We start from the raw sequence: 22,289 nt of genomic DNA, 5'->3' as shown, positions 1-22,289 counted from the left end.
AGGCCTATTCTCGTAGTAAATAATCAAGGACTTCCTCGCGACTGAACTCCCTGTTGCGGGAGGGCTCTTGCGGGCCTGCCGTATTAATTATCGCACTGTAAGTCAGTGTCGTCTCGGGCTCCGCCTCGTCTTCCTCTTCGCCTCCCCTAGCGCAGGCGTCGGCAGTGGGGACCGGGCTCGGAGGCGGCAACACACAGACGGCCTTGTGAGCCGGCCAGTCCTGCCTCTGGTGCGCCTTGCCGCAGTAGGCGACCCCGCGGCAGCCGGTGCACTTCCGACAGCCGGCGAGCTCCCCACATACCCGACAGGACAGCGGCGGGGCCGGGCGCGAGGCCGACGGAGGCCCCTCGACGAGCAGGTCCCGCCTGGCGCGCTCCCAGCAGGGCTCGTCGTTGCAGATGGGGTAAACCCTGTACTGGACGCGAGGGAGGTCCGGGTGACAGTCGACAGCGTGTATAAAGCGGAAGACCAACCCCGCGGCACCGTCGCAGAGGAAGCACCGGGACCCGACAGCGGCTAGGCAGGCGTCGCCATGCTGCAGGTAAATAGGAATGGCAACGGCGGCGAACCGCGCCGACAACTCGGACGTGGAGGCACGCAGTCTGTGTGTGTCCGATGCTGTTGGACGCTAAGACGTCGATTGCTTTGAAGATCATCCTGAAGCATGGCCGCCCGGGTCCATCTATATCAATAAGCGAAGTGAAATTTGCGCATCAGCAGGGATACAGATTGCCCACAGCAGAGGGTGATGCTTGGGAAAACGACGAGGTGTGTCGAGAGCGAACCCTTGGCGATCAGTATTCGCGTGTGGTACCAGTCGATGGAGATACGGTACCTGATGCACAAGATGTTAGTTTTGATACAACCTGGAAATTTTCGTTGGTTGAGCGTGTTCGTCATGATGCATTTCGAATACTACGAGATGGACGCGAGCAAATCATTGTTCCAGCAGTGTGAGCTTTCCCTAACAGGTTCTAGATTGTAGGGGAGGTCTAGTTGTTGATAATTCGAACTACTGGCGGTTGAATTCAGAGTTCTGGGCAGTGTACATTTAGTTGGACCATAATTCCCAATGCCAGGTCATCCCGCGTTCTCCTCGGAAGTCACCAACTACATTCTCCTGCCGGAAAAGTCTGTCAACACAAATTGGCGAGCCAGAAGCAGTGCCGAAAGGGCTGGTTCAGGCGCGGGGTGGGGAACGGATGGACCATAGGCCGGATAATGCCTCTGAATTGGGTTCCACGCCAGAACACGCTGCTACCTCCCCAGATACTGTAAGGCATCGTAAAGCGAAAGACAAGGTGACGACGAGAGTGGTGTTTGCCTTTCACCACGGTGAGCCGGTTTCCCCGCATATGCTTAGGTGCTAATTAGCGCTGCAAAACAGAGCCATCAACGCAACTGGGGACCTGGCCACTTGGTGCTGGGCCGCAATAGCTGCACCACTGTTTCTTTATCCAAAGGAATTTGCATCCACTTTTTTGTCTGTGGGCCACTACATACAGTATATAGCTAGGAAAGACAGCAAAGACAAGTGTCGCACCGATGATGGCTTCCTATGAGAACTGGAACAGTACAGTACAAATTTGATATTTACAGCGCTAAAAGAACAAGAGGAACTAATCATTTTGAGCTCTCCAGGGTCACAATGGCCGTTACTAGGGGATTAAGTCAAGGTAGCCGATTTCGACTCAGCGCTTCCTAAGCTACTGTAGCGCTGAGGCCCGGCGGCCAAGGCCAGCCAACCCCACAGCAGATTTCGCGGAATCCAAACTGTCTCGGCCTACAACTTCTCCAAAGCATCCCCCGCCTAAGCAACGCAGACAGAGATGCAGTACGTGCGTCCAGTTACGAAGCATGGCAATTGCGCTGCCGGCGCTCAAAGCGGCTCAACTAATTTTAGGATGGAGTCGATTATGAGTTGGCATGTGTGCCGGCAATGCCCTCCTGCACTGGGTCTACTTTGCGCAGATTATAAAGCCCAAACGCAGGGCCTCGTCCGATTCCAAGGCGATCAGACCCATCGCCCTGTTGGACACACCCGACATCGCCCTCCAGAAAGCGAGTAAATGCACGACATGGCAGTCTACGGCATGACCGAGAGCAGTTACGAATACGATGCTAGCGAGAAAGAGGGGTCTTACAGTCCCGAGCCTCGGACGCCACGGCCGCGACTTGCGCCCCATGAGGAAGCCCAATGCGTTGTCGACGCCACCGAGGAAATCAGCGCGATCTTGATACAAAAGCTCGAGCGCTTTCAAGGAGACTTGAGGCTATACCAGCGGGAGACCACGGCGCGATGGATGCGTCGCTGCAGAGAGCTGTACGTTGGAACAGCCGGGTGGCGGCTAGAAAGCCCTTGGCGCCGGTTATGACGACACAACCACGACAATGCTCTCCCAGAATGGTGGGAAACGGTGCAAAGCTGTCGCAGGCAGGCCGTCCAAGAGGATATGTGCAGAATGGGGCGAGTCACGCGCCAGACTACTACAAGGACTATAGACGCAAGTTGCAGCGGGACACATTGGCAAAGAAGATGGTGGGAATGCTGGAGGACCTTCGGACGAGTCTCAGCGGCATGCAGTTCGGGTGAAGACGTGGCACATGTTGATACGGAAGGTATCACAAGCGGCACCTCTGTCTATGCTTGTATTGAAGTACAGAAAGCGAACTAATTAACTTCGAGTCTGTAGATACCGAGGACAGCTACCTGGAGGAATCCGTGGGAATGAATTTCTTACCATCCATCCTAGCGATGTTCTCCAAGTCATCTCGACTTGAATAGGAAATGGGCTGTACGTCGCAGACTAATTCTTCACACCAGAATCCTCGTAGAGACTAGGGCCAGGGAGTCACGGGAGCAGAAGGGATAGCAGTTAGCGTTTAGAGCGTTTGCCAATGGATTGAACCTGAAAATATGCTGCAAGATAACCAGACAAAGCTGCCGCTTGTGGTATCTTCGTACTCATACCTGTCGCAAGCATATCATGTTGACTGCGTTCAAATCCTCGCGCATTTGCCGTTTATAAGGCAAGTCACGACCCATCTTTCCAACCCCGCTGTTTCTCGCCGGGAGCCTTCTCTTATTTGGCACCACCGACCCAAGAGGGAGCCGAGGGCGCTCCATCAAAACAGCCCTTTCGAAATCGCATATCCTAATCTGTCCAGTCTCTTGGTTTATTAGTATATTAGGCGACCGTAGATCCTTGTGTGCGACCCCACAAGTGTGCAGGCCACGGATTGCGTGGATTAATTGTCGGCTTAGATCGCCATCGTCGCCTGTAGTGCGCACCGAGTCCAAGCTATCACCACCCCAAGACAGAAACATCATGTATTGAACTCGGACGCGGAAGTCGTAGTAGTAAGTGCGTGATATTGTACGTAGGTCGATTGCCCCGAGAAAGATCGGCGTGACTTTACCCTGCAATGGCTGCAGGGCTTGGTAGACCTTTGCTTCGTGTTCGAGATCCTCGATAAATGCTGGCACCGTGCCCTTGCCAATAAAGGTGTACCCATATGCCAGAAGAGTCACCTTGAAGAGGACCCCACGAGCACCTCCCTTGTCGAGGCTCTCGATCCCGTCGTCAAGAGTGCGCTTGAGTTGGTCGCGGAGCAGTGTCACAAATCTGGCATGGCGAATGCGGTGGTGGAGACCATCCCCATCGTGTCGATGAGCAGCAACATTGGGGCAATTTTCATCAAGCCGCGTCTTCGTCTCTAGCGTCAAACCGCGCAGACATTCCTCTGTACAGTATCCATCGTTTTGCTGGCGACTGCGGTAGGCGTCGTGACCGTCTTTCCGCGTGTGATTGGGCAAGGCCCGCTGCGCCGCTTGAATCCGTCCGCTGCGTCTTGGCTCAAGCGGCGTGGGCGTCTCCTGCATTCGCCTCGTGCTCTCATCGTCGGATGACTCCGGCGAATACGCTGGCACACCAATCCTCATCACATTCCCGGGCGGTTTCCTTGGTTTCCTCTTCCGCGACATACATGGCGATCGGTCAACATCGCTGTATGGGTCAGGCTCATAGGCGGGCGAGCTCGATGGTGCCTTCCGCTGATCGACTGGTATCGTCTTGAGTATGGTCTCGACATCTTCTGACCAGGTCTTTAGACTGGACATGACCGCTTCACGCTCGTCCTGGCGATGATACCGTCTACCTTGGGAGTAGTCCAGCGCTAGCAGACTGAAAGCAAGCATCTGGCTGACCGCCGTACAATAACGCGCATCACGCGGGTGCGCGACCACCTCCGCCCGCGGTTCGGCCAGATGGTACAATAGGGTCGTAGGGTCGGACCAGTCCACTTTCAAAAAAACAATCGCCTCCCCAGTGGTGACCAGGCCGTACTCCAATCCACCCTCAATCATGTAGTGGAACGTCTGCGTTATGGCAGCCGCGACGAGCCGTTCCGAATGGTATTGGAACAGAGCCTCGGGGTCCGCTGCGGTTGGGATCGTGGCCCGATTCACGACCTCTTTGTATATATCCATCGAGCGAAGCCCTACGCGGAGATGCTGGGGAGTGATCTTGTGAGGCGCTTTGTACTCGTTGATGTACAGCATTGTGCGCTGTGTCGAAGTCTCGCCCTCCCTGCCTGTAAATGCAGATTTGATCGGGGCGGAGTCGAAGGCGTTCGAATCGAGGTTGGTCGGGGGTGCGTGGCCGTTGTGGTGTGGCAAGGCGGTCAACGACCTCTTCGGAGATGTCGCTAATAGCATTCGGGTGGTTCTCAAACACGATACCATCCCCCAGAGCAAAAGCCGCCCTGACCTCGGCGACAGATACGAGATGCTCGACAATCGATCGTACGGGATCCTCCACACTGATGTGCTGAAAGTATTCGAGATCTTTTTCGTTGGCAACCCGTTTTCGTGCTATCCTTTCTCCAAGGCCGTGCAAAAACGCCAGACTCTCGAAAGCTCTAGTTTCGGTCGGGTATAGTGAATAAAGGTCGCCGAACACCGTCCTTTGCTGGTCGATGAAGTCTGACCAAGGGATGAGGCGCGTCGGGCAATATTTGTTTTGGGGGTTCGTGGTTGGACCCTTCGATGTAAGACTTTTATCTGGCTCGACCTGGAACTTTGCGTAGACAAACTCGTGGCAGGCTTCGAGATATTCGGAGAGGGTCGTCTGGCGGTTAAGCTTTTCTGCTTCTTCGGCGCGTTGTCGCTCCAGTTGGCGTTGCTGCTCTGCTTCTTCGGCGCGTTGTTGCTCCAGCTGGCGTTGCTGCTCTGCTTTTTCGGCGCGTTGGTCTGCTTCTTCGGCGCGACGTTCTAGCTCCTTCAAACGTTTCAATAATGCGTCGTTTTCCATATTGATGTTGATTCATCCATAGAATTCCTTGGTCACCACGGTTGAACAGCGATAGTATGGGAAAGGGAAGGTGTTGGTTCATTCGCTGATACAGTTTAAGGTTGAGTGACCCACTTTATGTTGTTTCCGGGGAGATGCCCTACCATTCCGATGAGCCAAATGTTGTGAAGTTGGTTGGCGGCAGGCCTGATTGAGGAACTAGACCCGTTGTTCGCGACAGAAAGGTGGAGACTCACGAAGTCAGGGACAACTCGGGCGAGGATATTGGTAATGTCAGTGGCCAGAACTGCGAGTGGTTGTGATGTCCAGAAGATAAATAGTTCTGAGTAACTCCACTCAGCATCACATTCTCGGAATAGCGTTGCTATGTCCACGGTGTACATATACTCCATTCACCCTTACGTGGATCAATCTACTACACTCCATGTCTTCAAATCCATGGACCTGCACTGCCACCCCATAAACACCGATCGTATAATTGATTCAGTTGATCGGAATTTTATTATCCAGTGCTCAAGAGAAGTGTTTCGTGCCTTAAGAATGACCATCTCAATTCTGCATCGCCCAGTTTCGTACAGTACAGCAAATAGAGACTTTTGACGTGTCTAGCCGCTCTAGCCGGCCGACCGCTAAGCAAGCGTACCCTACTAAGCCTCGCCATCGTCAAGAAACGGTCCCAACTTCGTGTCCAAGCGGCTGAAGACCGCAGCTTTCACTTCCTCGTGCGAGTATCCTTGAAAGAGCGGATGATACTCGACGACACGGTGTGAGATTCGCTTAGACCCAGGAATTCGGCCGATTTGGTGGTAGAATCGACTATGTCGGTTGAAGTAGGCGTACACTTTTTGCCGAATGCCGGTGGAGTCCTTGACATGCCCGACCTCTACCAATTTAGATCTCGCTTCAGTAGGTACGACTACTCGTGTGCGTCCTGGTTGGCGCCGCGTGCAGCTCAATTTGTTGGAGCTCTGGGCACGCTGGAGGCGCTTGGATGGGACTGGCCGCGGGTTTGGATGAGGTCGAGGCTCCCGTTGTCGTCTGCTCCTAGCAGTGGACGGGGTCAGTACCTTTTGACGCGTTCTGGCGATCGTACCCAGATATATCACATCGTCATCGGCGTTCATCGTAGGGATGAGCTGATCTAGAAGAGGCACGTTGCAAAACCGCGCTGGTACCATGTGCATCGACACGCCTATACAGAAGACTATGGGTAGGGGGGAAACGCACTCAAGCGGTGTTGAAGAAGTTCAATTAGTGGGTAGATGGGTAGATCAAAGGCTTACTGTAGCTAGAAGAATGGGGTATCACCTACGCGCTGCTTGACCCACTGCCGACGATGGTGATCCCGCACTTAACAACCCCCAACCCCCCCGCCCCGGGGCTCCATCTCGTCTGCCACGACTATCACCGGTGGGGGATCTTTTACCTATGTTTGCTGTGACCGCTGGGGGCAATGGGGGACTAACACCAGTGAATAACAGTTTCTGAAACTGCATCTTTGATTTAGTCCACCTCACTCCCCACCACTAACCTTACAATAGGTGGCGGATACTGCTTTTCCTAGGTCATAGAGTTTCCTTATTGCAAGGCAACGGGTTTGGCTTGTAGGTGAGGCAAAGGGAGGGAGTCGCGGGGGCGCCTTACAACTTCGCCTAATGCTAATGGTGACATACTGCGACCATGCCGTCTCCCCCGCCCCCCGGCAGCCCGAGCCCGAAGAGACGACAACGACGACAGCCCGATGCGGACGACTACAATGGTGGCTCGGCACCCGAATACACGCGCTCTGCACCAAGTTCCGACCGAAAAAGCCCGGAGGAGACAGCTGTGACTCCGCGACCCCTGCGAAGGCGCACAATCACAATTCACACCGCTACTGGCCGCATCGCCATCGTCCCATTCAGTTTGTAATCAGAGAAAGCGAGTGCGGGCCTCAGTGCCGTGGAGACAAGCGATTAGCACGAATTGCGGCTAGGAGCTAATGAAACTATGAGCACCGCTGGCTACTCCACAGCGCCCCACGGCATCCTTGCTGGATGTTGTAGTTTGCTTCCATCAGTCATGCTTCCGTCCTCGATTTTGGCATCTGCGAGACATAAACCAAGTGAATACTCTTGCTCCGACAGCTTCAACTCTATTTCTCCCATCAAACGCTCATACTCTTTGGTGTCAATGCTCTGGTCATAGGCCTCTACGGCCCGTTCAATAAGAGCGTCCCTCTGAAGCATCAAGCCCTTGTATGATTGAAGGCTACGAGCGACAGAAAGCCACACAGCTTGTTGTTGGAGTAAATGGCGCTTTTCCTTCTTCAAATTCTCTCTTTCCATAACATTTCTGCGTTGGAGAGCCTGGTAAAATGCATCTCGATTGTGCTTTAGTTCTTGTTGCAAGACAAGTAAATGTCTCTGGGCCATTGATGGGTCTGTCAAAATACGGTCGACTGCCGTTTTCTTCAAGTGATTCTTGCCACCAGGTATACACTCCGTCGCAGCAAGGCGATATATGCTATGCGCGCTGAAGCTCGGTAAGTTATAAGGTGGAGAGGGCATTGCAGAAATACTGGAGACGGGGTCTGTACGACTTTCCGACCCAAGAAGCGCGCATGCGGTTGTAAGAGACGCAGTCTCCGGAGAGCTCATTGAGCCGGCAGCAAAGCTTGAATATCTGCAATCTCGAGAGCGCTGCAACAGATTGATTTCGGGCCCATGGAGGCCCATGGGTCTATCGTTGGGATTGGCCACATCTTTAGCAGGCGAGGGGAGCATCTCCGAGGGTGGTGGTTCGAGGGTTTCGTTTTGAGAGAGCTTCTTATGAAATGGTGTTGTAAGAGCATCTCGTATCTCAAGCTTCCGTTTCTTGGGGATATTGGGTGTACTTTCCACCGAAACATACTCTTCAGCCGAGGATTTACTGTCCTGGGCAGAGCAGTGGCTAAGTCGACCAAGTTCGCATCCGTCGTGGCGCTTTTTCTTGATTCGGTTATATTAGTGAAACGTCCTATTCTAGAGTTCATACACTCACTGCGGCTTCGGGGCTACCAGTGATGGGAATTGATACGGAGTCGTCATAGCCAGTCAGATCAATGACTTCTAGAGAATCGTAATCGTCTGTAGGCTTTTTCCAATGGCTAGTGGCATCCGAAGACTCGGTAGATCTCGAGCCAGTGCTTTCCCCTTGTGTTTGCTTCGTCGAAGTCAATGCCGGCCGGTTATGGTGTACATTTCCTTGCACCAGCACTAAAGATCTTCTTTTCGATGTTGAACTTGGTACTAAGCGACCCATCTTCCCAATTGACGTTTCCGATTCCGCTTTTAGCCGGATTTCCGTAAATGTGTTATAGAGATTGCCGATGCGTCTGCGTCCTCGCTTGGTTGGTACGATCGTCATTGCAGGCGACGAGTAAATGGAAGGCGATTATTTACTGGGTACATCACAAACCACTAGGGCGTAACGCTAGTAGGTCATGTGACTAATTTGCTACTGGGTAGCTTCTGGGCGCCCGATGTATACTGAGTATCTATTATCAAGCCATTGAAAAACGTTTTAGTTAACATTGATGCTTATTTTGACGTCTGATAGATAATGGAGATGAATAATAATAAAACGGGTCAACCATTTACTAGTGGTCTCGGCTGTCGGGTGGCGAATTGTCGGCGAGAATTGGAAGAATAAAAATTCGAAATCCCAACGCTAAAAGAACAAAAGGAGCCGCTCCGACATGGTTGAGCTAGTATCTTGGGAGCATAACAGGCTATGTCTCCACGCTGGAATTGACGAATTCTGTGAACGGCGCGCCATAGAGGATTGCATTGTGCCCATCGGACTTATGCGTTACAGTACTCACGCGATGACTCTGGGACTGAGTAACGTTGGTCCTTAAAGCATGATGGGAACCGTCGTGCAAGTGGCACTGAGAGACAGAATGGGCGCCGAACGGACAGCTTGTGGTCGTGCATCCGTCGAGAGCTCGAAGACCCTCGCGCTGTTTCCGGTCCTGGCTGTCCTGGCTGTCCTGGCTTCATAGTTGCCTACAGGCCCTACAGAGTCACCAGAGTAGCAATGGCGCATTAGCGCAACCAGTGGGCCAGGCCCAGAACCCACCGTTATTAGCGTAAAGCTGGTTCGCGAGCCCGCGTTATTTTAGAACCAACTGCCCAATCCTCCTAAACTGCGCAAGGACTTCTCCTCCCCATGACACGCCGAAGAGAAGCTGACCCAAGATTCCTCTCGCCAACATGGGTTCGGGACCAGATCAGCATCTGCCCTGGCGATGCTCGCCTAGCTCGAGCTCATTATTTCAACTCCATTTCACACCCGCAAACCAAGCTATATCTACCGGTGCGGGACTTTGTTGTACCTAAGAAACAGCTCTCGTCACTTCCATATTTATAATATAACTCTGCAATGACAATATTATGGAGGAAACTGTTACGATTCTAAGGATTGGCTAGGGGCTAGATTGTTATCTAGTTCTACGGGATTTAGAACGAGCTGACCAAGCGCTGAGTTCAATGTGTGGACTGTTCATATCGAAAACCTTCCAGGATTTAAGGGCTCACCGCCGTGAACATGTCAGTAATTGTGGGTGTGCGATTGCAACTTAGGCCATGAGTGTTGTGAAAGCCAGTAATTTGGAAAGAAAAAGGTGGCGGATTAGGTCCAGGACGGTGCTTGCTGACCATATCGGTTCGTCGAATGAGATCTATCTTGGGAATAACTTCTAACTTGCTCTAGAACAGCGTATTGGTGTGAAAATTGATCCGTCGGAAGTTCGCTTGATCACCTCCGAAAAGGATGCATACGGTTGGCAGCGACTACCAGAGGCCGAGCCCCTCTTTGCGAAACATCTAAGCGATCATTCAGTGGGAGCGTACAGAAAAATATGTGAAGGTGTCGGACGCACGTTTGAAGCTGTGGTTTCACCGCATCACAATGGTGAGGAAGTCCGCAGCATCAGAGTAAGGGAACTGACATCCCTATGTCTGGAACAGAATATAGTCAATTAATACGTCACAGAAGACCCCGGGTAATGGTACTTTCACATCACGAATCAACAGCATGACAGGAAAGATCGATCGGCTAGAGTCAGAGTTGCGGGGCTGCAATGAGTCACTCCAAGCCGAGCGAGATGCTCGTGAGAAGGTCGAGAGCGAACTGGTGAATACGAGAAAGGACTATGATAACCAACGAGTGAAGCTGGATGAAGCAATCTCAATATCGGTGCAGTTAGAGCTAGTGAATTCGAGGTACGAAGAAAAGGTACTAAGCATTAGAAAGGCTCTAGAAGAATAACAATGCATTGCAAATAGGATAACTTTTAGGCAACGTCGAATGATCGGGTCACCATCCATTTTGAGGGAAAGCCAGGCGCCAGCATTGATTTGAATAGTTTGTCATGCTGAGTACGAAACCGACCGCCTGTATACTGCAATTGCGCCTGTTGGTACAGCAGGCGCCGAACCTGTGGCCGTATACGACATCCCTGGCGATGACGGTGGCACTGTCAATCTCAACAGTCCCACGAGGCAGAAGAGTCAGAGGCAGTTGCCTTCGGATGATGCCCACTATTTGCAGGTATCCTATCTCCTTTGGCCTGGTGAAAGCAGAGCTACCCCGCCAAAGAAGCTACCGGCGCTAATGGTGACCAAAGACCGGGTACCGCCTCCAGAGTCCAAAGGCACCGAGTCTGGCATGAACCAAGTCCCTTTCTTAAAGCGGCACTTTCAGCGATCTTTGACAGAGACCCCATAACCGACTGAAATTCTCTTCCAAACTCGTTTGTCACTTGCTTCTTGGATGCTTTGCGCTTCCTTTTTCGGTTTTGAGACTGTGTGGTGAGGCAAGCGAGCGGCTCGCGACCTCGAAACTCTGCTCGTTCGAAGTCCACAACCATGATGCGGCCAGTAGGCGCATCGAAGAGTATATTTCGAGCTTCGGCGCCACGATGGAGGACTCTCAAACGGTGCAACGCCGCAACGCTAAGTAAGACTTTCGTAGGGCTGCATATTTGGTGCTGACAGGTATCACTACCGCGAAGCCCTATACTCCAGGCACTTAGAACCAACAGTGGATCGGTGGATTACACCCTGGACAGAAAAGCAGCTTTGATCTGGCGGTCTGAAGTCACGCTTATTCAAGGCTCGAGTAACACTTGTCGCAGACACATCTATAGATCACACATATGTATGTTTCGAGCACCACCGAGGCAAAAGGGGATGGCCGCATGCCGCTGCTAGAGACCGCTAGAGCTCGTTCGTCCTTGCATATCTGCATCAGACGAACTGCGACTGGTCCTATAGCTTTGGAGCAGGCCGAAAAGCCGTTTAGACGTACACCAGAACTAGTCTACGAGGATGCGATGCCGTTTCCAATTCCAAGTCACAATGTCGCTGATCAGATTATGCAGCACCGTTCCAAATGTATATCACTTCTTCGTTGCAACGTCTATCCTTCCTTTACCCCTTCTTCAGAAATTCAGCCCTTGATTGTCCTTCCCTATCTCCGCCATATACTGTACCTACTTCTTGTCGACAGATACCCATCTCGGGAGAAGAATCATGTCAAGATCGGAACTCAGAAAACGGCACGTACCGAAAATCAACATGTGTAGCACGAACGGCCCAGCAAACCGATCCAAGGCTAAAGTGCGGACCATCATGCGGCAAGAGGTCCCTGAATGGCATGTCGACAACCATTATATCCTCAGTGGCTATCGACTAAAGAAAGCAGACTATCTGGAGATCTTCACAAGCCTGACCTTCCTACATAACGAGACTTGCAATGTGTACACTCATCTGGTTGGGGCGCTCCTCCTACCACTCATCGCAACTGTCTTCCTGCAGCACCTGGGCGAGCCTCAGTTTCTCAATGTCTCGTCCATTGATTATGCTATGTTTGGGATCTACTTATGGTGTGCTGAGATTTGTTTGGTCTTTAGCGCACTGTACCACCTGATGCAGCCCCACTCACGAGACGTAGAAGAATTCTGGCATGGGATGGATCTGTTGGGCATCGTTATTGTGACAGTGGGCACGTTCTCTTCGGGCGTCTACTTCTTATTCTTCTGTGAAGCGGGCTTGCAGAGATTACACTGGGCTATTGTAAGTCTCCCCGACCGGTTTTGATTACCCCACTCTACCCTCTCCCTTGCTGACATGAGCTACCCAGATCTTATCCACAGGCACTGCTACCGGTATTCTAATTTCGCATCCCGCGCTCAGAACGCCCCGCTTACGGAAAGTGAGGGTGGGCGCCTTCGTTGCTTTTGGCGCTTCATCGTTTATACCACTGCTGCATGGAGTCCAGCGATACGGGCTCGACTATATGCTCCAATATTCGGGAATGAAATGGTATCTGCTCGAGCTTACTTTCTACGGCACCGGAGTTAGCCTGTACGCGGTAAGTCTATACGCTCACCGCGTATACCATCTCCTGAGAAACTTGGATTCTGACGAATATCTGCAGTTCCGCATTCCGGAGCGTTTTGCACCGGGTAAATTTGATATTTGGGGAAGCTCGCACCAGATCTTTCATATCGCTATCTTATGCGCAATGTATACACACCTGGCTGCCTTGCTGCAAGGTTTCACAACCTGTCATACACTGGAAGTCTGCCAGCCTCAAAGTGCCCATCAAGCGAATTGAAGCGCTATCGCCGTACTGATCCTCCGCCAGCTCTGGTCTAGCCAAATACGTAAATGACTCGTTCCTTCTAGGCAGTTTGGGATGTTTCTTTGGTGGATAGCTTCTTTAGTTTGGCGGGGTAGCTTTCGTGGTTTGTTTGGTAGCTTGTTTGGCGGGGTAGCTCCGCTTTCCCCAAGCCAAAGGAGATAGAAAACCTGCTAATAGGTGGTGGGGAAGCCATTTGAAAGTAGCTGCCTCTGCCTCTTCTGCCTCGTGGGACCATGGACAGTGACGCCGTTATCGTTATGGTGACCCGATGATTTGATGTTGTATAAAAGCCATCTTATTTGCATAGTTATCCTTCTAGGGCCTTTCTGATTTGGCTGATTGGGTGCAACCTAACTACAGTCCTGCACTCTGGCTCGGTCCGGATTGCAAGCGCTAATTGGACAGGTAGCGCTAATGGGACAACCTGCACTGAGTACCATTGGTACGGTCGTCAGTCTCATGCCAACTAACAGCACGTTTTACAAAGCCAGAATCGGTGACCGGAGCCGTCTTTTTTAATATCGAATCCGTGTTCCCATACCCCCCTGTCCGCGGCCTCCTTTGATGTTCCCGAATGGAATACCCCGAAAGGCGATTCCAATCAATGCCTTCATAGCCGACGTAGTCGACCGAAAACGACGCGTCATCTACCACTCCTGCTTTGACCTCTGACGAACCGAGATCAGAGTTGCCAAGGAGGCTAAATGCAGTAGAGGGAGCACTGTAAAGAGCTCTTGACGCCCGGTCAGCATTTCCATACTGGACCATGTATGGTTGCTGTTGAGTTTTGATGGGATTGATATCTTCGGCAGTTATGGACACACTACAGCGGAAGCAGGTAAAAGCGATGCAGTGTCACATACTCTACTGTTGGAGGATCAATTGGCCAAAGTCGAAGTAGACTAATTACTTTCTGGGTAGTTCTCTTATCATGTCCTTGCGATGGATCTAGATGCAAGGCGTGAGGCACTGGCCTTTGTCACCTCGTCGACTCTTTCCTCATGGAATCGCGTAGTGCTGCTCGTTTGTCGGGTGGAGAATCGTCGGTGGGGTACATCTATTGCGCGATGATGCGTACAGGTCGGTAGTGGCATGCCTCTCGTGCTGGTCTTGGAGGACTAGGTAGCCTCGTTGGCCTCAAGGAGTCGCTGTGTGCCGGCGTGCTTGTTTCGGGTTCGACGGTCATTCAAAATAGTAAAGATCAACCGTGGCTGCTATGCTGTCGTCTCTGGCTACGCAGAAGTGACGGTCACCTCAACTGGTATTCTTGGTAGTAACTGTTGTCATGCTGCCGTGCCCAAGTTGCGAGCTTGTGTCCGCACCTATTGTGCTCGCTGCCATGCAGCGTCGGATTTTGACTCATGTTGTCGGCCGTCGGTCGTCGGCGTACGTTGTGCAGCGCATTGCCAGCGCGATACGAAGAATCCCCTTTTTCGTGCCTACTAAATTATATCGTTATGTCGGAAAAGACGTTGATCATAGCATCTGTTGCTGTTTCGAGCACTGACTGCAATTGAACTGGAAGCCCGCCCCAGGTAGCACAGCCACTTTCTCCCATGGCTGACACCAGCCACCCCCTTAACCCGCTTCTTCCATTATCCAATATTCATGCTCTTTTGGCACGTGAGCCGAATAGCTTCCATGCAATGGTCTGCAAATGGAAGAGCAGTAGTAACACGTATTGCGTTGGACCCACCATGGGCTTTCGGTTTCTATACAATGCGGGATCCAAAACAGCTAGTGGATGATTGTTCACTTCTTAAGTCTGGTCTAATATAAGTACGGCAGCCCGAAGCTCGCCTGTATCTAGGTAAGTGTCCATCTAGCGCTGTCTTTGACGGGACGCCTCCTGCCTCAACTCAACCATTACCTTCGCAACAGTAGCCAGCTCCTCATGCACTTCCCCTTCGACAATGTCCCTTCCAAAGTGCTGCATAACCTTATCAGTGTGCCACTTCTTAGTCTCTGCATTGATCAGTATGCACTTCTTCTCAGCCGTGTCTTCGCTGCTCATTGCTTTCTTAACAAATTCAGAAACGCTGTCTCTATTCACGTCTTGCAACAGGCCGGATTTGACCGGCCAAGGAATATTTATCCCCGTCATTTCCTATAAGTTTTGTTAGAGAGCACGTAAGACGGCGATTGGATAAACGAACCTGGCCTGGATGTATGGATTTGATATCAGCCCAACGCATGCGGTATCTACTCAAGGCTTCTGTCCATTCGGCAGCTGATTTCTGCTCCCTTTCCACTTGTGCGAGACGAAGTCTCTCACGAGCGCTCTCCCGCGCTTTCCGTATTTCCTCCGCCACCTTTAGTCTTTCATCCTCCGCCGCCTTTCCTTGCTCTTCCTCTTGTTGCACCTTCTCTCGAAAATTTTGATTGCCAGTTGTGTAATTTCCTGGGCCCTTTCGTTCCTCCTTGTCTTCATACCTCCACTCCCTAGTGTCGGGCGTAGAATACCAGCTCCAATATTGTTTAGAGGGTTTAGTTGTTCGGATTTCGGACTGGTCCACGCCTGCTTTCTTCAAGGCTAACTTCCATCGTTGTACCGTGCCATCTATTTGCCCTTGGTGTAGGTGACATAGCGTGTGAATAGCTGCCGTCTTTAAGCTGCGTGATGATGCAGCGGCTGCTGGCTTGGTGTTGGCGAGGGTGCAGAGGATGTCAAAACCGTGCTTGAAGGACGCCACGGAATTCATGCATCTAGGGTTCCCACGAGATTTAGTATAGCCTGTGCAACTGTGCACACTTTTCTTCGGATGCTTTAGCTCGAGTATTGTGTCAGGATCCCATATTCTGGATCGAGACTGGGGTCGGGGCTGATGCTGTAGTCGGGACTGATACCTCATAGTGGCGGTGGAAGAAATGAGAAAGCTGGAGAACTAACAGAGAAGAACAGCATGAAGGAGAGTATTTATAGTGCTCTGGACCTCTTACTAAGCTAAGGGAGGCCCTTACGAGTCACCCCTCGCGAGCCACTTTTCTTACCTAGCAATGGCTTTGATGTGGCGCGGGTATGTGTATGACGCTTAGCCAGGTATCCGTAGTGCACATGCGGTACAAAATTGGCTTTCAAAATTGGCAAAGGCGAGGCTATCCAGAGGCGGTATATGGGAAACTTCCAAGAGTCATAGAGAACACTGAACTACGAGTTTTGGCGCTGATAACAAAGAAAGCGCGTATACTGTTGGGAGATATCTCTCCACACTTCTCTCTAAAACTACCAGGCTCCAGATAGATCTAAATTATTCTATATTTACACAACGTAGCGTATAAAGTCCTCGCCTGGTATTAAATTGCAGGAGAGGAAGGGCAAGGCATTTTAGCAAACACTCCTTCACCCCACCTACATACTGATGTTACAGGGGCCGCCCATGGGGCGACGGTAGTTAGAGGACGACTGGCAAGAAAGCACCAGCCAGTCGTAATGCCGGCTTGCTGTGGTTGGATCTGCCGAAGTCGCCACGGTCGACTATAGCAAGGCAGGTATGACTTCCCGATCACCTGTCCGCCCTGACCATGGCCAGACCTGTCCTCTGTCTTCAGTTCGTCCTCTATCTCTGCTTTCCCACACTGCTGTGTCCTGAGCATTCTCCGCTGGAAGAGTATCGAGCAAAGGCCGTTATTTCCGGCGAAGTTCGCGCCTTTTTCGGAAGGATATGCAATAAAGAGCCAAGAAACACAGCTGTATGATGAGCAGAATTACGAAAGTCTTACAGTTCCTAGCAAGGTAGTCCTCCCCGCTACCAGCGAGCCAGTGCCACCAATCCCAGCAGTACTTTGCCGTGAAGCCGGTCAAGATGACGACGACAATGTAGATAGCTTCTATAACCGAGCATCCAATGGCGATATAGATTAGGGTGTCGCTGTTGCTTTCCATAGCGAAATAGAGGACGCTGTAGGATGCCAAAACCAGCAAGCCAGAGAGGATTGCGCCCAGACAGCAGAGCGCCACGACGAGCCGGGTATGCTTGGCATCAGTGGGCATGTTGTGGCTCTCAAAGAAAGAGCGAAGGGGAATATTCGTGAACCAGGCAAAATACGAGTACAGGGCGATATTAGTACCCCCTATGATGAAGGTCAGGGAGAGCGCCGCCGAAATTGGAAGAACGTCCAAAGCGTCCATTGCGGGAGTAGCTTGGCCAGAAGGAAAGGGAAAGCGGCAAAGAAGGCAAGAGGTCGTCCGTGTATCCGCACAGTTACGCCAGGCGTTGTACAAAATTGATAGACGGATGCAAAACGCTAGTATACGAGTGGTATGATTAAAGGAGGTATGCCATGACTGAACACTGATCGAGAGACACTCTCCCTTTTATACACAACGAAAACCGGCGCAGTACCAGTCCATGGTGTCTGCCTTGCTACGCCCCTTTACACAACTCTGAAGTCCAACTCTTCTTGGACCAGGGCAACGGTACCGCCCTCCGGCTTCATCCGTAAGGTGTTGGCATACCACTGCGCCAAATGGGACAAAAGACGGAACCGCCAATTGCCCCAGGGCATATGGTGGTATATTAAGGTGAAGAGGCTGACCCTGCCAGCATAAGGCAATTGTTTCCTAAGTTCCATTCGACAGGAGTAGTAGGTTTGCTGTTTCAAGGCCTGGCACCGAGCTGCGTATCGTGCACATCCCTTCCCTGAAATATAGGAGATTTGCCAGTTCACGCCTAGACGTGCACATACTGCCACCTTTGACCCTATCATGAGGATTTGTTAATGGAGCCGTTTTGCAACGGCACGGGGGTGGCGTCAGAAGCGATTCGAGCGAAAGTCGGAACAAGACACGCGTCACGAATTGTGTTGCGCCAGAAGGTCATCAGGACTTGATCCCACGGTCGCAGCGGAAGAGCCGTACTAAGCCAGTTCTGGAGTTTTCCACGAGCTGAACATGAGCCAGGCCTGGTGCATAGGCTGTCCGTATCTGCTCCACTATCTGATGTCGTTTTGTTGTCAGTGGATGAATGTTATATCTTATTGTCTGCCATGCACTGAACCATGAATTCCGGCTCATTGAGTGTGGGACACCCAGACTACATACAGTCACTAGCGAAACCTACGTACTCTTTCCACTCTTTGATAATTTCCGTTTTAGACCTTTTTGCAGGGGTAGCTGTTGACACCATGTACCCCGCCATGCTGGCAAGTACAGAGCCAATTTCTGCCTTTCCGTCTCTTTCCCATGTACATCCACAAACCGATTACGATACTCTTGAATCGATTTATCCTCAACGAGAGAAGCTGCTGACAGGTGGTACAAGCTCTATTCGGCGCTGCAATCGTTCTTGTAAGCGTCTACAAACAGATGTTTTGACAGAAACTGGTCAGCGTTACTATAATAACTCAACGCCGAAAACGACGTTGACCGGATTCTGTCAAATATCTGTTTGTAGACGTTTACAGGAGCAATTGTAGTGCCATAATGAATGCATACGACTGCCAACAGTTTCTAGCTCTAGCTCTCGTTGAACATAAGTGACCCAAGAGTAAGTATAGCAATCGATTCATGGATGTACAAGTGAATGAGTAGCAAAGGCAGAGATTGGCTCTGTACCTGGGAGCATGGCGGTGTACATGGTGTCAACAGCTACCCCGCCAAAGTGGATCCAGAACGAGAACTATCAAAGAGTGGAAAGAGGACGTAGGTTTCGCTAGTGACTGTAAGCAATCACCTGTAGATATCTAGATCTCAGCTACCCCTCCACACCTACTCTATGAAATATATATTAACTCACCGTAACGAACAAGTCCCACATGGGCTCTATGCAATCTTCCATGTCACGCCGCTCACTGAACTTGCCAATGCCCACACCTACGGGAAGACATAACCCATTATACTCCCAAGATACTAGCTCAACTATGTCAAAGACACGGGAAACCAACTTCCGGCTTCCCGAGGAATGGGAGGCGCAGGAAATCTTGGACGAGGAAGTCGTCGGCGAGAAGACGTACTATTTGATCAGCTGGAAACCCACTCTTGTGCCTGAAACGGAAGTAAGCACAACACTGCTACAGACGTGGCGGGACGAGATGGACAATTTGGTTGCTCCCAACCGTGATTCTGTCTTGGAAAGCCATGTGGTGCTGCAACGTTGTGATCAGTGGCTGGGTACTATCATCGGAGAAGAAGTTTTGGACGGTGCGACTCACTATAGGGTCCAGTGGGAGCCGACCTTCGAGCCTGATAGCAATCTGGTGGACATGGCAGAGCTACTCAAGGAGTGGAAGCTGAAGCTCCGAACGCGGAGTGGACGATTATACACGGAAAGGAGAAGGGTGGGGGACCGCAGGAAGTCCGGTCGGGGTCGAAGCCCAAAGCGACGGGGTAGCATCGCGGAGTAGATGAAACTCATACAAGCCGTTAATTACGATAGCCACCAGTCACAGACCCCTTAGCGACTTGTTCGTATTGATATACGCCAATGACTGGTTATCAGCACGATCAGTCCCAGCTTAAACTTTGACTAAGCTACTTGATGATGTCTATTTCTACTACTCGGCATTTCGCTGGTTCGGGATCGATTGATCCTGATTTACTTGCGTCTGCAGGTTTTCCAAATACGTACAATATGGGCGACCTATCCGACCTCTGTCCGTCATGGCGCCGTACGATGAATTCAGCACTTTTTGGAGATGCAGCGGGGTGTAGTGTACGATGGCCTGAGGAGATCATCAGCGATAGAGCGAACTCTGCGGACAGTAATGCTGTGGCCTCTATGAAACAGTCGGTTGACACGCCATCATTGCTGCCCAACAGCAGTGTCGAGAGGCGCGCTCAAGGCGCCGAAGGAACTATACCTCCCTAGACGGACACTCCACAGCTTTCTCATGCTCCGATCAGGACATGGAGACTTTGACTGGTACCACAAGAAGTTCCGGCACCTCCAGAATGACCGATGCGCGTGCCGAATGCTACGAACGCCAGAACACTTAGTGCACTGTCGGAAAACGAGACGACACCAGGCCCGATGGCCGAAGTTCGACCCCGACCCGAAAACCCCACATGAAAACTGGCAACGGCTAATACACAGTCCGGAAGCGTTTCAGCTCTTCGTAACGTTAACGAAATATTACGAAGACGCATGCCCACCACCGATAAGTAATAAGGGACACTGTACATGAAGCAGTAGCTACTAAGACGGGACGAGCGCCGAGAACGAACTCGCACGGAGGAGTCACGGAGACGGTTTGACCAAGGGATTGCCAGTAGGCTTGATATGCGGGATATCTCGTGTACATGTAGACTCCAGATGTATCTAAACTTTTCTATTGCTATGATTTCTACTTCTATCTGGTCTATAAAACCATGCCTGTTGTCTGGCTTAGGAGTGGAAGGTCAAGGACATTGACAATTCACTCCTTCCCCATTAACAGTTGGAATGTCGGAAACCACAGTTCCTCGCTAGTTAGTGAGCCGTTTTCTATCTTAGTAATCATTTAGCAACGCAACAAACAGGAAACATAAAACGCCGCATGCTCCAGTTGGAATCTCTATGTCACCCAGCTGAGTCCCCTTCGTGCATCCCTCAGCTCGCACATGGTGGCAACTTCTCCATTGCCGGCTAGCCCCGCTGTGCGTTATTGTCGGGCAAGATGGACGACAGGCCACCAACCGACAGGCTTACGGCGCTTTCGGCCGCCTTGCATTGTTTCTTCGTCTTTATATCCTTGCAGACCTCTTGGACTCTGCATGATTGCAGTATCGTGTTTGCATAGGAACATATGAACCCGTCAGTCCCCACAATCTGTCCGGCCTGTCGACGGTTCAGTAGCAGGAGGATTGCTATTTGTGGCTCCGAAGGACCCATTGCCGTTACTTTGTATATTGGAGAGTATGGTAGATCTCTCAGGTGATCGAGCAGCGAAAATACTCTTCCAGCGCCTTGTTGAGATCGGGGCATTCATCCACCATGACGACCTCGTCGGCGTCGCCCTCGACACCATGATACCCCCCATTGGCATCCGCGGGGTCGTCCGTGGGGCTGCGCGCGATATCTCCTAAATCCGCGCCTCCGGTGGGCTCCATCAGGCAAGGGTCTATTGGCACATACTGCTGTTCCTCGACGACTTCCCCCTCGGGGCTCTGGCGGTGCTCGTCGGGCTCACTTGTCCAGCCTCCTAGCGTCCCTTCTTCGTCTTGAATTCTCTCGGGCAGCACCGGCACCATATCTAGGGGTTCCTGAGTGGTCCCGTACGTGGTCGTGCTAGTACGAACCCTGGAACGCTTCCTCGGAGACGCGCTGGCGTCTGTGCTATCGCCCGCCAACCCGTGCTTGCCCGACCACGGACTTGCGATCTCAGTCGCCGGTTTCTCGTGTGCCCTTAGGTGCTTTTTGAGGTCACCGGGACGGCCAAAGGGCATGCCTTTAGACCTGATGCAGTTTCCATGGTGGCAAAAGAGGCGCGTCTTGTGCGTGCCCAGATGGTTCTGAAATTCAGAGTGCGATGTGAAGGCCCTAGCCCCGTCCACGGTTTCATGCCGGGCACAGTCTCGATAGGGGCAATAATTACCACCTTGTACAGTTTCATTGTGTATCCTTGAGTGATTATTCAGACTGATACGACTTTTGAAACCCTCAGCGCTGGGCGCGGATTTGTTCTGATCGCAGCCTTCATGCTCACAGTAGAAGGCGTACTTTCCATCAGTTTTGACTTCCCCGATCTGAGCCCACTTCACGTGTAGTTCTAAGTGTCTTCGAAGGCCCTGACTTGTGGCGAATGCCTTGGCCTCAGGCCGAGATTGATTCCGATGGCAGTTTTCATAGGTGCAATAAAAGCCATCAGACTGGGTGGTATTCACGTGTGGCACGAGGTTGATGTGGTCTCTGAGGTCGCAGAGCTGGCAAAAGGGCCGGAGCCTGTCCGCGCTCTTGCTCCGATTGCAGTCGCTAAAATCGCAATAGATATCTTCCCTCCCTCCTCCAGTGTGCGCGCGTTGCAGATGATAATTTAGGTAGGTTTTGGAAGCAAAGGGCTTGTGGCTGTCTGCGGATGGAGACTGTCTGCAGTCTTTGTGCTGACAATAATAATCCGGCCATTGATACCCGTGTTTTTTTAAGTGTCTTCTAAAGTTGGCGTAGTCTCCCTGCGCAGGTCTCTGTTGGCATGCCGCTTCCGGGCACTTATAAGGGAGTTCGTGCTTGTCCATGTGTATCCTTATACCAGATCAGAATTGGTCTCGGCTTGAGTTCGGAGACAACTTACTCCCAATCCGACTTGTGCTTAAATTCCGTTGCGTTACAGTCGGCCCAGGTACAGGTGAATGTTCCATTTGTATTTGCGATTGGATAACGAGACTTCCTATCA

The 22,289-nt window shown here is 51.6% G+C and overlaps 9 protein-coding genes across 9 annotated transcripts; 3 read left to right on the top strand and 6 right to left on the bottom strand.

Annotated features, from left to right (window-relative positions):
• Positions 1-4: 4 nt before the first annotated feature.
• PG985_005469 (uncharacterized protein) lies at positions 5-900 on the bottom strand (the record flags this gene model as incomplete). The annotated part of the gene is made up of 2 exons (XM_066825238.1): positions 5-618; positions 867-900. The coding sequence occupies 2 exons, from the start codon at positions 898-900 to the stop codon at positions 5-7; spliced, it is 648 nt and encodes a 215-aa protein (XP_066688398.1).
• A 5,059-nt stretch (positions 901-5,959) lies between these two features.
• Positions 5,960-6,436, bottom strand: PG985_005468 (uncharacterized protein; the record flags this gene model as incomplete). The annotated part of the gene is made up of 1 exon (XM_066825237.1): positions 5,960-6,436. One exon carries the CDS (start codon positions 6,434-6,436, stop codon positions 5,960-5,962), a length of 477 nt encoding a protein of 158 aa, XP_066688397.1.
• A 556-nt stretch (positions 6,437-6,992) lies between these two features.
• Positions 6,993-7,223, top strand: PG985_005467 (uncharacterized protein; the record flags this gene model as incomplete). Its single annotated transcript, XM_066825236.1, has 1 exon — positions 6,993-7,223. The coding sequence occupies one exon, from the start codon at positions 6,993-6,995 to the stop codon at positions 7,221-7,223; it is 231 nt and encodes a 76-aa protein (XP_066688396.1).
• Positions 7,224-7,315: 92 nt separating this feature from the next.
• Positions 7,316-8,699, bottom strand: PG985_005466 (RecQ family ATP-dependent DNA helicase; the record flags this gene model as incomplete). The annotated part of the gene is made up of 2 exons (XM_066825235.1): positions 7,316-8,281; positions 8,334-8,699. The coding sequence occupies 2 exons, from the start codon at positions 8,697-8,699 to the stop codon at positions 7,316-7,318; spliced, it is 1,332 nt and encodes a 443-aa protein (XP_066688395.1).
• A 3,170-nt stretch (positions 8,700-11,869) lies between these two features.
• PG985_005465 (uncharacterized protein) lies at positions 11,870-12,956 on the top strand (the record flags this gene model as incomplete). Its single annotated transcript, XM_066825234.1, has 2 exons — positions 11,870-12,412; positions 12,480-12,956. 2 exons carry the CDS (start codon positions 11,870-11,872, stop codon positions 12,954-12,956), a joined length of 1,020 nt encoding a protein of 339 aa, XP_066688394.1.
• Positions 12,957-14,738: 1,782 nt separating this feature from the next.
• Positions 14,739-15,835, bottom strand: PG985_005464 (reticulocyte-binding protein 2 like protein a protein; the record flags this gene model as incomplete). The annotated part of the gene is made up of 2 exons (XM_066825233.1): positions 14,739-15,090; positions 15,140-15,835. The coding sequence occupies 2 exons, from the start codon at positions 15,833-15,835 to the stop codon at positions 14,806-14,808; spliced, it is 981 nt and encodes a 326-aa protein (XP_066688393.1). The 3' UTR covers positions 14,739-14,805.
• Positions 15,836-16,375: 540 nt separating this feature from the next.
• PG985_005463 (uncharacterized protein) lies at positions 16,376-17,112 on the bottom strand (the record flags this gene model as incomplete). Its single annotated transcript, XM_066825232.1, has 2 exons — positions 16,376-16,458; positions 16,704-17,112. 2 exons carry the CDS (start codon positions 17,110-17,112, stop codon positions 16,376-16,378), a joined length of 492 nt encoding a protein of 163 aa, XP_066688392.1.
• Positions 17,113-18,737: 1,625 nt separating this feature from the next.
• PG985_005462 (uncharacterized protein) lies at positions 18,738-19,325 on the top strand (the record flags this gene model as incomplete). Its single annotated transcript, XM_066825231.1, has 1 exon — positions 18,738-19,325. The coding sequence occupies one exon, from the start codon at positions 18,738-18,740 to the stop codon at positions 19,323-19,325; it is 588 nt and encodes a 195-aa protein (XP_066688391.1).
• A 1,504-nt stretch (positions 19,326-20,829) lies between these two features.
• On the bottom strand, positions 20,830-21,512 carry PG985_005461 (uncharacterized protein; the record flags this gene model as incomplete). Its single annotated transcript, XM_066825230.1, has 2 exons — positions 20,830-21,411; positions 21,495-21,512. The coding sequence occupies 2 exons, from the start codon at positions 21,510-21,512 to the stop codon at positions 20,830-20,832; spliced, it is 600 nt and encodes a 199-aa protein (XP_066688390.1).
• Positions 21,513-22,289: the final 777 nt, after the last annotated feature.

The sequence above is a fragment of the Apiospora marii genome, assembly GCF_038362585.1.
Source record: "Apiospora marii strain CBS 49790 chromosome Unknown utg000003l_segment0_segment0, whole genome shotgun sequence".
Taxonomy (NCBI): Eukaryota; Fungi; Ascomycota; class Sordariomycetes; order Amphisphaeriales; family Apiosporaceae; genus Apiospora; species Apiospora marii.
Note: the sequence above shows the minus strand (reverse complement) of the source record. Positions and strands in the feature narration are given on the sequence as shown.